The following is a 13,653-nucleotide window of genomic DNA, read 5'->3' as shown; positions in this document are numbered from 1 at the left end:
CTGGTGCTGTACGGGGTATAGGTTAAATGGGACAGTGCAGAGGGAACTTTACTCAGTCACTAACCCGTGCTGTACCTCCCCTGGGAGTGTTTGATAGGACAGTGTAGAGGAAGATTTACTCTATCTAATCCGTGCTGTACCTGCCCTGGGCGTGCTTGATGTGACAGTGTAGAGGGAGCTTTACTCTGTATCTAGCCCGTGCTGTACCTGTCCTGGGAGTGTTTGATGGAACAGTGTAGAGGGAGCTTTACTCTACCTAAGCCGTGCTGGACCTGCTCTGGGATGTTTGTTGAGACACTGTATCTAACTCGTGCTGTACCTGCCCTGGGAGTGTTTGAATGGACATTGTAGATGGAGCTTTACTCTATCTAATCCTTGCTGGACCTGCTCTGGGATGTTTGTTGAGACACTGTATCTAAACCTTGCTATATCTGCCCTGGGAGTGTTCAATGGGACAGTGTAGAGGGAGTTTTACTCAGTCTCTAACCCGTGCTGTACCTGCCCCAGGAGTGTTTGATGGGACAGTGTAGAGGGAGCTTTACCCTGTATCTAACTGGTGCTGCACCTGCCCTGGGAGTGTTTGACGGGACAGTGTAGAGGGAGCTTTACTCAGTCTCTAACCCATGCTGTACCTGCCCTGGGAGTGTTCGATGGGACATGTAGAGGGAGTTTTACTCAGTCTCTAACCTATGCTGTACCTGCCCCGGGAGTGTTTGATGGGACAGTGTAGAGGGAGCTTTACTCTGTATCTAGCCCGTGCTGCACCTGCCCTGGGACTGTTTGATGGGACAGTGTAGATAGTGCTTTACTCTATCTAACCTATGCTGTACCTGCCCCGGGAGTGTTTGATGGAACAGTGTCGAGGGAGCTTTACTCAGTCTCTAGCCCGTGCTGTACCTGTCCTGGGAGTGTTTGATGGAACAGTGTAGAGAGAGCTTTACTCTGTATCTAACCCGTGCTGCGAGTGCTTGATGGGACAGTGTAGATCGAGCTTTACTCAGTCTCTAACCCGTGCTGTACCTGCCCTGGGAGTGTTTGATGGGACAGTGTCGAGGGAGCTTTACTCTGTATCTAATCCATGCTGTACCTGCCCTGGGAGTGTTTGATGGGAAAGTGTAGAGGGAGCTTTACTCTATATCTAGCCCATGCTGTACCTGCCCTGGGAGTGTTTGATGGGACAGTGTAGAAGGAGCTTTACTCTGTATCTAATCCGTGCTGTACCTGCCCTGGGAGTGTTTGACAGGACAGTGTAGAGGGAGCTTTACTCTGTATCGAGCCCGTGCTGTACCTGCCTGGGAGTGTTTGATGGGACAGCGTACAGGAAACTTTTTTTTATCCGGCACAGACGGGACCGACGTGGTGCCGGTTCATCAAAAATTCCAGATAACTGAAAGCTATAGTAAAAGATACGGAGCTGAGAGCTCCGTATAAAGCAACAAACCCTGTTGCTTAGCAACAGCTTTAGAACAATGGCCACACGTTACAAGCGTCTCTGTAGCTTAGCAACAGCTGCAGCCATACACTTGCACAGCAACAAATGGAGGAAGGCAAGTAATAAAAGTTACCTGAACCTACTCCTGAATTTTGCTGGTTAACCGAGATTTCCGGTTATTTAGGTGCCGGTAAATCGAAAGTTTCCTGTAGATGGAATTTTACTCTATGTAACCCGTGCTGGACCTGCTCTGTGATGTTTGTTGAGACACTGTATCTAACCCGTGCTGTACCTGCCCTGGGAGTGTTTGAATGGACCGTGTAGATAGAGCTTTACTCTATCTAACCCGTGCTGGGCCTGCTCTGGGATATTTGTTGAGACACTGTATCTAAACCTTGCTGTATCTGCCCTGGGAGTGTTCGATGGGACAGTGTAGAGGGAGTTTTACTCAGTCTCTAACCCGTGCTGTACCTGCCCCAGGAGTGTTTGTTGGGACAGTGTAGAGGGAGCTTTACTCTGTATCTAACCTATGCTGTACCTGCCCTGGTAGTGTTCGATGGGACATGTAAAGGGAGCTTTACTCAATCTCTAACCTGTGCTGTACCTGCCCTGGGAGTATTTGATGGGACAGTGTAGAGGGATCTTTACTCTGTATCTAACCTATGCTGTACCTGTCCTAGGAGTGTTTGATGGGACAGTGTGGCAGAAGTTTTACTCTGTATCAAACCCATGCTGTACCTGCCATGGGAGTGTTTGATGGGACATTGTAGAGAGAGCTTTACTCAGTCTCTAACCTGTGCTGTACCTGCCCCGTGAGTGTTTGATGGAACAGTGTAGGGGGAGCTTTACTCTGTATCTAACCCGTGCTGTACCTACCCTGGAAGTGTTTGATGGGGCAGTGTAGAGGGAACTTTATTCAGTCTCTAACCCGTGCTGGACCTGCTCTGGCATGTTTGTTGAGAAACTGTATCTAAACCTTGCTGTATCTGCCATGGGAGTGTTCGATGGGACAGTGTAGAGTGAGCTTTACTCTGTATCTAACCCGTGCTGTACCTGCTTTGGAAGTGTTTAGTGCCTATAGTAGAAAGTGTTCCATTCCTTGGCAGTAACATCCATCACTATAAGCACAATCGTCACTCAAAATAAAGTGCCACGTGGAAGTGGAGGAGTTGAAACATTCAGAGCAAAAGCAATCTGATGTGTTTGTAAAGGTTGTTATTTGTACAGGGGCTGTTTTTATGTCAGTCGTTTTTTGGCAGTATTTAGCCTTTGGCAGTACATTTGTCTGCCTCATCAACAAACAGTACTGTGTGCAATGGTGCAACTGTGCAGTAAATCCAGGCTCACGGGTCAATTGACGAGGAGGCTTTCTGACAAACTCATCACTGAGTGACTGAGATCCTGTCCTCCCACACATCCTGTTTATCTGCCTTTAATTTATGCATTATGCTGCAAGATGTCCACTGTAATGGCCTGGAGCTGCTCAGAGGGTGGTCCCACATTGATGATCGACAATAAGTGTTTGAAGTATGGTGATTTTGACTGGCTTCTTTCAAGCTTGCCCAGAACAGTGGTCTGATTGAGCCTCACAGGATAAGTGTGGTGGGTTATTCCCCCACACTGCTGTGGTTTCTGAGACAAGCAGGGGATGCTAATACCGTATTCTTGTTATAATCTGGGGGCTGGCTCCTCACTCACACTGGCCAGGTTACTCTACCCATAGTCAGCAATGCCACAAATTCAGATGGTGGGTTCCAACTCGTGGCCTATAGAATTCACTTTCTAAAGTTTGACTCAAAGATTCCTCCACTCTACATTAACTCTCTTCAATAACACAGTGACGTGAATCATGTAATTCTCACCCAGTCTTCATTCCTCCAGTACATGACTTTTCCCAGGAATCGTGCTTGTTGCCTTCATTTGCATCTTATTCAGGAGTATGAGAGTTGGGGACTAGAAGAGGCCTCTCAGCCCACCAACTCCGTATTATATCCGCAAACCACACAACCCACCGCACCATGCTCTCCTTCCCAATCACCGGAAGAAAAGCTCCACCGAATTGCTTCATCCCTAAAGGCAACTGACAAACTCCAGACCATCCACCAATTCCACCACCCAATGGCTGCTTCCGCTCCGCCCTCCCATGTCTGTGGTCTCAGCGGTGTTCCATGGAGTATTCAATTAATTCTTTATCTCTCCCCCCATTATCTCCTCCTCTCATTGGGGCTTTATTCCCACACGTGATGCTTGGAGTGTTAGCAACCTTTCAACCACTGGTGGAATCACGGCTGAGGCTGAACCTGTTCACACACTTCCAGTTATCAGGAGCAGGGCCTCTGGCTGATTTCCCCCTCCTAGTTGATAAGATAACTCAATAAAGACCAGGGATTAACCTTAGACTTTTGATTTGTACAGCTTAGCCTCCTACTGCATGCAAAGGGCTTTTATTTGATGTTCTCAATCCATTAATTATCCCTGAAATCTACAATCCTAATCCATATTAAGCCAGCTCCTTGTTTTGAAGATGTCAATTTATGTAAATTTAATTGCCTTTACTGGGACGCTGTCCCACAAAACCACAGGTCTGTTAGTCGTCTTGCTTGAGGCTCTTCACTGCATTAATGTGGTTTTCAAGGTAGTGTGACCAAAATAGGATACGATACTCAAAGGGTAGTCTCCCCAAAGAGTAGTACAGTTATAGAATTTATTGATGTGTGATTAGTGGGTCAGTTGATATGTCCCAATATTTATTGATCAACTTCAGGCTTTAGATGCTCATAGACCGGTCAATTACCACTCTCACTTTCTATCCAATTCCCAATATGTGACTGTCTACAGTTATTTGTGCCTGTACATTGTGTATATTAAATGGCATTCACCAGTCACTGGCCCAGTTGCTCAGCTCAGCGCGACACTCTAATATTGATCATCCTCGGTACTGATGATACTGCTCATACATATCCTATAGATAATTCATGAAGATGGTGAATAGTAGGACCCCATTTGAGCAACAATAACCACTGACCCCCAGCATGAGTTATGACAATCTCTCACTTTTGTAAAGCTAGACACCACTTCAATTGACAATAGCTTTGTCGTGTCGGATGAGATAAGAAGTAAATGCTAGGTGAAGGAGCAAGAGATATCTTGGCTGCACTTGCATGCTCAGAATGACGTAGGGTTAGCCTAAGGTAGCACCGACCACCATACTGTCCAGGGATGTAGTTTATTACTTACAAAAAAAATCAGGACTCAAGTAACCTACTGGTCTTTGCTGAGTATATATTTTGTCAAACACCTTTTGAAAACATCAAAAATGACAGAACTTCAAAGAGAGACAGTGCACCTTTATTTAATCACAGATTCTAAATAATATCCCTTCAATGGAGACTAACAGTTTTGTTATGGGAGCATATTATTCTACTGCAAAGGAAACATTTACACATTGTTAGAGGGAACAAAACCCAACTGAGTTCAGGCCTTTTATTGTGTTATATTGCTCACTTTCCTTCTGACATTATTCTTGGTTTATTTCTAGAATTATTTGAGCTTCAATACCTAAAAATTGTTTGGAGATGATACCATTGAGAACTGGTCCTTCCAGGGTTTAGTCTTCTCTCCATTCCAAGATGCTCCCCATTTTGTCTCGAGAACTAAGCTGAGAACTCAGGCCCACCCCTTCTCCTGTAATTTGGTAGAGAAGTAAAAATCTTTAAATCCCAGACCAGAAATATCATGGAAACAAAATACACCACAGAATCTGGGCGTCATGGGATAAGCTTACAAAGAAAGTGCCCAGTTAGCACAAAGCTTCTTTAAATACAAACAGCTGCCCTGTAAACAGGGTTAAAAGGTATATCATTTCTTTTACACAGCTATGTACAGCAAAAGTTTATTTAAATATTAAATTCAAAGGACAAGTCCCTTTGTAAACAGGATTGGTTAATATTAATTTACCTGCACTGGATGTGCTGTCTTTATTTACAATCTGAGGGCATGATTAGCTCTTGCTCTTAGAACTCTAAACAGATTTACTACAAATTCATATTTCATCTTAAACATAATTAAGGCAAGTGATTTGTTGTGGCCAGAAAATGATGACAAGGACGGATAGTTGTGGCATCTGTCCGACATTCAGTTGTGCCATTTGATCGCTGTCCCAGCCCTTGCCCCCCTGTTTCTGTCCACTCAGCCCAGAAACCGGTGTTCACTAACCACGGGACTGCCATCTGCATTATCCCCTTTTTTCAGGAAAGTATCACTATGGGTGGCAAATTCACAGGATGTTGTTCCCTGGCAAATCACTTGCCTTATAGATAATTGGATCCCCAGTAAGAGAGGATAACAATGATTGAAGTACATTCACATTTTATTCAACACAATGGGTTCTGCTTTGGACACCCAGCACCACCTCACTCGGAAGGATTCTGGGGCGGGACACATACGCACGGAGATTGTTACACAAATAAATCTACACGTTAAGAATGTTTCATCCAGTAAGTGAATGTAATAACATTGTTCATAATGAGCCTCTTCATTTTGAAAATCTTACAAAAGAAAAGTCTGTTAGGATAACAATAATTTAAAGGAAAACATGAATAAAAGATGGTGCTGGGCACCAGTCTGCAACTGCTTTTGTTCATTTGCTCTTTGATGTCATCAGTGAGTGTTTGGGGTACCTGATGAGTAGCGAATGCTGTCACCCACTTTACTGCAACAAGTGAGCTCCTGAAAACCCACAATGAGCTGAATATGTACCTTGCATTTCCCTCACAGCCCCCACCTGTCCTGACAGCACAGGCTTCAACTGGGGTCCAATTCCAATGGGCACGAGTCATTCCCATGTGTGAGCCTCAACAGTGAGCACTGGCAGGTTATTCAACTGTGGAGGCATCACAGCCAGCCCAACACGCACGCGCACGCACACACATGCACAAACACACACTCTCGCACACATATTTCCCAGTGAGGGTCTTGCTGATTTCCTTCCCCTCCCCCAGTCCAACTGCAGCCCTCGCTGAAATCAGCTACCTGAGCGGGTGATCAAGTCTGGGACCTTCCTAGTCTTAATTGCTCAGTACCAAGGCAGGTGGTACATTTACCCGTAGAGCCATCTATACATGATGTATGCTTACTGTTACCCCACTCTCAATTGCATCAGTATTGATTTGAATTTGGGAGGTACTGTCCACACTAAGGTGGACAGTCCATCACTGGAGGACTAATTCATTTTGCAAAAATTCATCATTTAGATATTCTGACCTAGATGTTGGTTTTGGGCATAAAAGTTGTGTAAAGAGCACACTGATTGGAAATCTGGACATTAACTGCCCAAAATGTGCCATCCACCAAAACAAGGGGCAGCAAATCATGGTCAGCTAGTGTCCGAATGTTTGATGGACACTCCTGGTGGGCCGAGCTCTTAGGTGCTTAGAAGATCTTAGGAAGTTTACATTCCGTGCCGTCCAATTAAAAATCAGAGACTTTGGTGTCCGAATTTTCCAAGAGCTTGGAGAGTGACTTCACTTGAGACAAATGAACATAAGCATTTTTCACTTCCATTACAGACTTCCCCAATGTCACCAGCATGTCCCTGCAGAACAAACACCCACCAGCTTTTAAAGATGTCATTTTTGATGCAGCGTTATGTTTGAAAGTCCCCTAAAAAAAAGGTCAGGTAAGAGTGATGCCACAACTTGATCCCACAACAGAGGGGAACCAGAAAAAACAGAGGTTGCAATTTGCTGGATTCTCAGCAGCTGGAACACATTTTAAACCCCTATCTGCGTACCCGAGCCGGGTGGTTTGTCGTTAAAACTCTTCACGCACAGGGAATGGCAGAGCAAGGTAATGGTAGGTAGAGGTGGACCACAGTGGTGCCTATGATTTCCAGAGCGGCGAACCACTTCCCAATGGTGGGGGGGGGTTCAGGGACAAATGACTAATGGCACTGGTCTAGGATACAACTGCTCAGATAGGGACGGGTGGGGTGAGGTGATAAAACATCCCTCAAAAAATGAGCTCAGCCACAAGTGTTCCAAAAACGTACTGCAGAAGACCTTTATTTCTTGACCCATACATTGGAGTAAACAATATCCAGTTAACCCCCCTCACACAGCGAAATCACTGGGATCTTTGATCAGGATTGGATTCCAGAAAAGAAAAACGCAAATCAGAACAAAATAATACTAGTTGACCAAAGATTGTTGAAGGTAAAGGCTGCCCCAGGGGAACGAAGAGCTCAGCATTAAGCAGCCAGAACGCTCAGCATCATCATACAGAACACAATGTGGACACTCTGCTCATTCCCAGAGACACAGGATAAACTTATTAGATGTCGTATATATATATATAAAAAATGAACGCTGAATAAATCCATAATGTTGCTAATGATCTAAAATAATGGGACAGTGAGAAAAAGGATGAATAAAATTGAAATCTAAATTTAAAAAAGACATGAAACACCTTTCAAATTATAAGTAATGTTGTCACTAGGATTTTGGTAAAGTGTAACAGGTAGTTTGTGCAACGTTCACACTCGAGCTGTGAAAAACACCCAGCAGTACAATCAGATTGTTTCTGTCACTGTATAACACTGGGGTACAGTACTGGTGGGTAACTGTATAAAACTGAGGTGAAGTAATGCTGGGTACAGGTCTGTCCATGGGGGTGGGAGCAGTGAGATTTGATATGAACTGAGTATCACACAACATTAAAGTGTATTAAGTGCAATTTTTACCATAATGTATTGCCACCAATACACTGAATTAAACCACTGTTGTGTTTCCTCAATGTAAACTCTGATGTCCTAGTGTTGGACAAAAAGGGCACCAAAAAACAAAATGTATAATGTTTAAAATCAGACTTAATTATATTATCTCAGATATAAAAGGTTAATTCTAATTTCTGTTTTCTTTCCCCCCGCAAAAAAAGGTTCAGGGTCCTGATCAATGCCATGAACTGAGTGGGCCCTGGACACAGATAAAGTTGCTTAACTTCAGCTCGGCAAACTTGCCCCTTAACCCCAAAACAGAAGTTACGTGAGCCATGATTTTTTTGGGGTGGGGAGAAGGGAGATGAGGAGGAGGGAGGAGGCGGTGGCAGGAGGGGGGAAAGAGGAGGAGGAGCAAGGAGAAGGATGTTGCTGGGGCAACCAATTTTAGTGAGTTCTATTAATTTTAACAAAAGTGAATTGTGTAATTATTCAGCTTTTAAACACACATTTGAAGAAATAATGGAGATATCGGTGGGAGACTTCAGTGGGTGCAGGTATCTGAGGAAAGTACTGGCTGCATTGAACAGCAGACCCCGTGTCCAGTATCCAGCACCTTACAGATCAACCAGGACTTTAAAATTACAGCCAAACTCGATTCTGCTGAAGGAAAAGGGATCTCATCTTGTTGAGTTTAAAATACCTTGTACAAGACTGGCCATCGCTGGTGGATTTCAACTTTATTCATTTCATGGGGGGAGGGTTAAATGGTTTTCAATATTTCTGTGTGTCGGGGAGGCACCTACTTTTAAGTGGGTCACTAAACTGGAAACGGCAGAGTTTAAAAGGAGGAAGTCTTAATAACGACATCCTCTTTAAAAGAGAAACGACTTGCAAAGAATCAACTTTACCGTGTTTGCATTTTGAATATTTCTAATTAAACAGCAAGTGCTGATCAGGCTTGAAGGAGTTACTGGTACTGTGGCTCCTTCAATGCAGTCAGGTTGAGGAGCAAGTTCCTCCTGCTACAAGTTTGATGAGGTTTGTTCCCGCTTGCTATTTTAAATTTTAAAAAAGCTGCATATGGCGACACGAGTCCTGGCCAGAATGGAGATGATTGGGTAAATTTCCTGGTCAATCACGCCTGGACACTGCACTGCTGTTGATTTTACGCACTAGGATTGATTTTATGCACATAATCTGCATTATGCAACTATCCTCCACTCACTGCATTCTGCTGGAGAAATAATCCTGCTGTACTAGAGACTCTGCTGTTGTTTATTAGTAAATAGACTCTGTTTGCTGCAGTTTTGGTCACAAGTTGAGAGACTGTTTGCTGCAGTTTATGAGTAAATTAAAACCACAAGTCCCACCTCCAACCCATTGGCTGACACAGCAGCATTCGCTCGGTTAAAAAATTCTTTGAAAGCAGACAGAAAACAAGATTTTCGGAGTTGTGGGCAACATTCCTTATAAGCTGTGCGGCTGCGCAGCTCTCTGCCAGTCTCAGCGCAGTCTGGGACTGGCTTTCTCAATGCTAAGTTTCGGGCATCGCGAAAATGTGAATAGGCCGTGCACCCAAAAACAAATAAGAGGGAACATTGGTTGTGGGTACCTACTCCAGTTACTGACTGACCATCTGACATTTGTCCTCTGACCCCAGGTTGACACAAATACAGACTAACGATAGGTCAAACAAGGGACAGCAAAAACGAGAGGCCATTGAAAGCCTGTGTAAAACAACGAAGCCCAAGAAATCAGTAGCAGAGCCGACATGAGTTATAAAATAGTGCAAAAATTTCAATCCCCAACATTCCTCTACCCCGCACCCCCACTCCCACTCCCGAGCAATGATAGCTTAAAACAAAGAGCTTGATGCATTTAAGTTGTTCGGGAAAACAGGTCACCAAGGGTCAGACAGGAGCTTTAATGGTGAGGCAAGATGTGCAGCCCATCCACCAGCTCCGTGTTCGGGAAGGTTTGTGTTACATTATTTGATTGCACTCTGAAGATTTTTAGGATTCAGTTTTTTTTTTGATATTGCCTGATCTGGTGTACAGGTCACAGTTTCCTACATGTCCTTCAAATTGGGGCGCAACCCCACAAATCGCACTGGCGTGTACCAAAATAACAATTCGTGCACTTGATTTTATAGTACATTTTCAGCAAATACTTCACCATTTATACAGCCTCTCCACTGCCTGTGGCCTACTTCAATTCAATCACGTGACACTCTTAGGACATCAGTGAACAACCTTCAACCAAGGTCAGCTGTGATCAGAGAACAGCTTTCACCTTTGTTTCATAAGATTTGTCTGATTTAAATTCTATTTACAATAATCTGCCCCATCACTTCCTGTGAAGATGCACCAGTGTGGTCTTGTGCTTATCGGGGTGCAGGATGCTAATGTTGCCCATTCCAAGCATCAGCATCAAGCACCACTAGGTCAGGTATAGCACTGCGAGATGCAGAGTAAAGCTCCCTCTACTCTTCCCAACAATGTGCCTCAGCCTTAACCAAAGAAGAGCACCCCTTACTGAAGCAGTGATACATTTTCCCATTGCCCACACCAGTCAACAACTCAAGAACGTCAATTGACAAGAGATCAGTGCAGATTGACTCTCTGCCCATGATGCTGTTGACTAGGCTTTTAAAGTGCCGTATGGCAGTACGATTAAAGAGGAGACAAAGAGCCTGCTCACACTTACGGAGTTCAATTAACAAAATAGTAAGTTATGGTCACAAGAGAAATTCCCAAATTGGTCCTGACTGGGATATTCTGCGTTCCTGTGAAATGAGGAATGGTTTTAGACAAAGATGGAATTTGATCACAATTGTGGAGGAAAGGGGGAGGAGGGGTATAGTTGTGGAAATTAGTGGAAGGATTGGTACACAAGTGAAAAATAAAACACTCTCTAGACCAGAGAAGCTATTGTACGTGGCTCGCCAGCTGGGTAAGCAGTAATAGTGCAAATACTCTCCATGTGAGGGCACAGGGGATCTTGTCAGTGCAAAGACTCTACCATGTGAGGGCACAGGGGAACAATGGTCAGTGCAAAGACTCTACCATGTGAGGGCACAGGGGAACAATGGTCAGTGCAAAGACTCTACCATGTGAGGGCACAGGGGAACAATGGTCAGTGCAAAGACTCTACCATGTGAGGGCACAGGGGAACAATGGTCAGTGCAAAGACTCTACCATGTGAGGACACAGGGGAACAATGGTCAGTGCAAAGACTCTACCATGTGAGGACACAGGGGAACAATGGTCAGTGCAAAGACTCTACCATGTGAGGACACAGGGGAACAATGGTCAGTGCAAAGACTCTACCATGTGAGGACACAGGGGAACAATGGTCAGTGCAAAGACTCTACCGTGTGGGAGCACTGAGGCGGGTTGAGCATTGGGGAACATTGGTCAGTGCAAAGACTCTACCATGTGGGAGCACTGAGGCGGGGTGAGCATTGGGGAACATTGGTCAGTGCAAAGACTACCATGTGAGGGCACTGAGGGGGGAGCATTGCGAAACAATGGTCACTTCTCCACTTTGAGGTTCACACAGGCTTATAAATTCTACACAATTAACACAGGAATATTGCCCAGGCCACATAGTGAATATCAGTAGTGGTAAAGGACTGTGCATTGCAAAGGCAGTAGAGCAGCCCAACAAAAACAGCTCCATGATTCAGGCAGTCCCGCAACTGGCAATCTTACAGTTGAGTATGCATTGTCCTTTGACTGGTGCCCATCAAACGCAATGGGTTGCCTCTGTGTCACTGGGGGAGTTTCCTCTCCAGCTGATCGTTGCGGCCTGCCCGCTGGTGCCTGATTTCCAGGTGCTTGTTTTGTACCTTCTCAAAGTGCTGTAGCAGTTCGCTATAGTCGATTTCTGAAGGGACTTGCCTGTTGGAGGTCGCGGGCTTCTCACTGGGCCTGGAAATCAAAACAATTTCAGTTAACGCAAGACAAATAGAAGGAAGATTAAATGGATAGTAAATGGACATGGACATTATTGCTGGGTTAAAATCCTGGAACTCCCTACCTAACAGCACCTTCACCACATGGACCACCACCTTCTCAAGGTCTACAAGGATGGGCAATAAAGGCTGGCCTTGTCAGCAACACCTGTGTCCCGAGAATGACTATAAAAAGAAAACCCAATTTTCTGGCAAAAATGAGGGCTACTGGGGATAGGTTCGGACATTGGGTGGGATGTGAACAGCTTTCTTTAAGCTAGCTCTGGGAGCTGGTTATAGTCACAGCTCTGGCAGTTGCAAGTCTCTCTCTCTGATGGTGTGAAGAAACCTAGTACCCTCACCTCAATTCTAATTTGAGCATTTTGTTTAGACAGAGATCTACTGGGAGGTAAGGTATACAACAAGGGTAACATAGGGATATGAAAGGTCGGTAACTCCTGCTGTACCAGATCTGAGATACTATTTACAGAGTCAAAAGGATGCAGCACGGAAGGAGACACGAGTTCAAATCCCACCAGGGCAGCTAAATTCAATTAAATAAAGCTAGTATCAGTAATGGTGACCATGAAACTACTGGATTGTTGTAAAAACCCATCTGGTTCGCTAATGTCCTTAATGAAGGAAATCTGCCGTCCTTACCTGGTCTGGCCTATATGTGACTCCAGACCCACAGCAATGTGGTTGACTCTTAACTGCCCTCTGAAATGGCCCAGCAAGTCAAGGTGGTGGCTCACCACCACCTTCTCAAGGACAATTCGGGATGGGCAACATATGCTGGCCTTGCCGGTGACGCCCACATCCAGTGAATGAATAAAAAAGTGTGGTAAAACATTCCATGCTGTGTGCGAAAAAGGGTTTGACTTCCTCCTTGTTTGTTCTTCTAGTGGCCATCCTCAGTCTGTGTCCTCTTGTTACCAACTCGTGGAAACAATCTTTCATTATTTACTCATTCAAAACTTTTCAGAATTTTGAAAACCTCTATTAAATTCCCTCTTATCCTACTCTAGAGAAAAAAGCCCCAAAGTTTTGAGCCCTTCTTCATAATCGTCACCTCTCCTTATTGGTATAATTCTAGTAACTCTTTGCTATACCCTTTCCTTCCTATAACAGGCCACCCAAACTACCACAGAATACTCCTACAGTGGGCTAACCATTGTCCTGTACAAATTCAACATCATTTGCTTGTTTTTATATATAAATTACACAAGAGTAGGAAAAGGCCAGATGTCAGGCGGTTCTTCTTTTCCCAGAGAGCAGTGAGCCACTGGAACACGTTGCCAGCTTGTGCCTTCAAAAGGGAGCTGGACCGGTTCTTGGCTGCAGCATCTCAGAATCACAAGAATGATACAACACAGAAGGAGGCCATTCAGCCCATTGTGCCTGTGCCAGCTCTTTGGTAGAGATATCCAATTAATCCAACTCCTCTTTTCTCTTCCCTCATAGCACTATAATTTTTTTCCCTTTAAGTATTTATCCAATTCTCTTTTGAATGTTACTACTGAATCTGCTTTCAGGCAGTGCATTCCCGAT

The 13,653-nt window shown here is 44.6% G+C and overlaps 1 protein-coding gene across 1 annotated transcript in view; it reads right to left on the bottom strand.

Moving 5' to 3' along the window:
* Nucleotides 1-4,758: 4,758 nt before the first annotated feature.
* Nucleotides 4,759-13,653, bottom strand: part of vac14 (vac14 homolog (S. cerevisiae)) — a 398,888-nt gene continuing 389,993 nt past the window's right edge. Inside the window, exon 18 of the mRNA XM_085992023.1 lies at nt 4,759-12,079. Coding sequence (XP_085848149.1) covers nt 11,920-12,079 — 160 coding nt within the window. The 3' untranslated portion in view covers nt 4,759-11,919. The remainder of the gene's footprint in view (nt 12,080-13,653) is intronic.

The sequence above is a fragment of the Somniosus microcephalus genome, chromosome 6 (genome assembly GCF_052327205.1).
Source record: "Somniosus microcephalus isolate GS21.2 chromosome 6, FLI_Smic_1.0, whole genome shotgun sequence".
NCBI lineage: Eukaryota > Metazoa > Chordata > Chondrichthyes > Squaliformes > Somniosidae > Somniosus > Somniosus microcephalus.
Note: the sequence above shows the minus strand (reverse complement) of the source record. Positions and strands in the feature narration are given on the sequence as shown.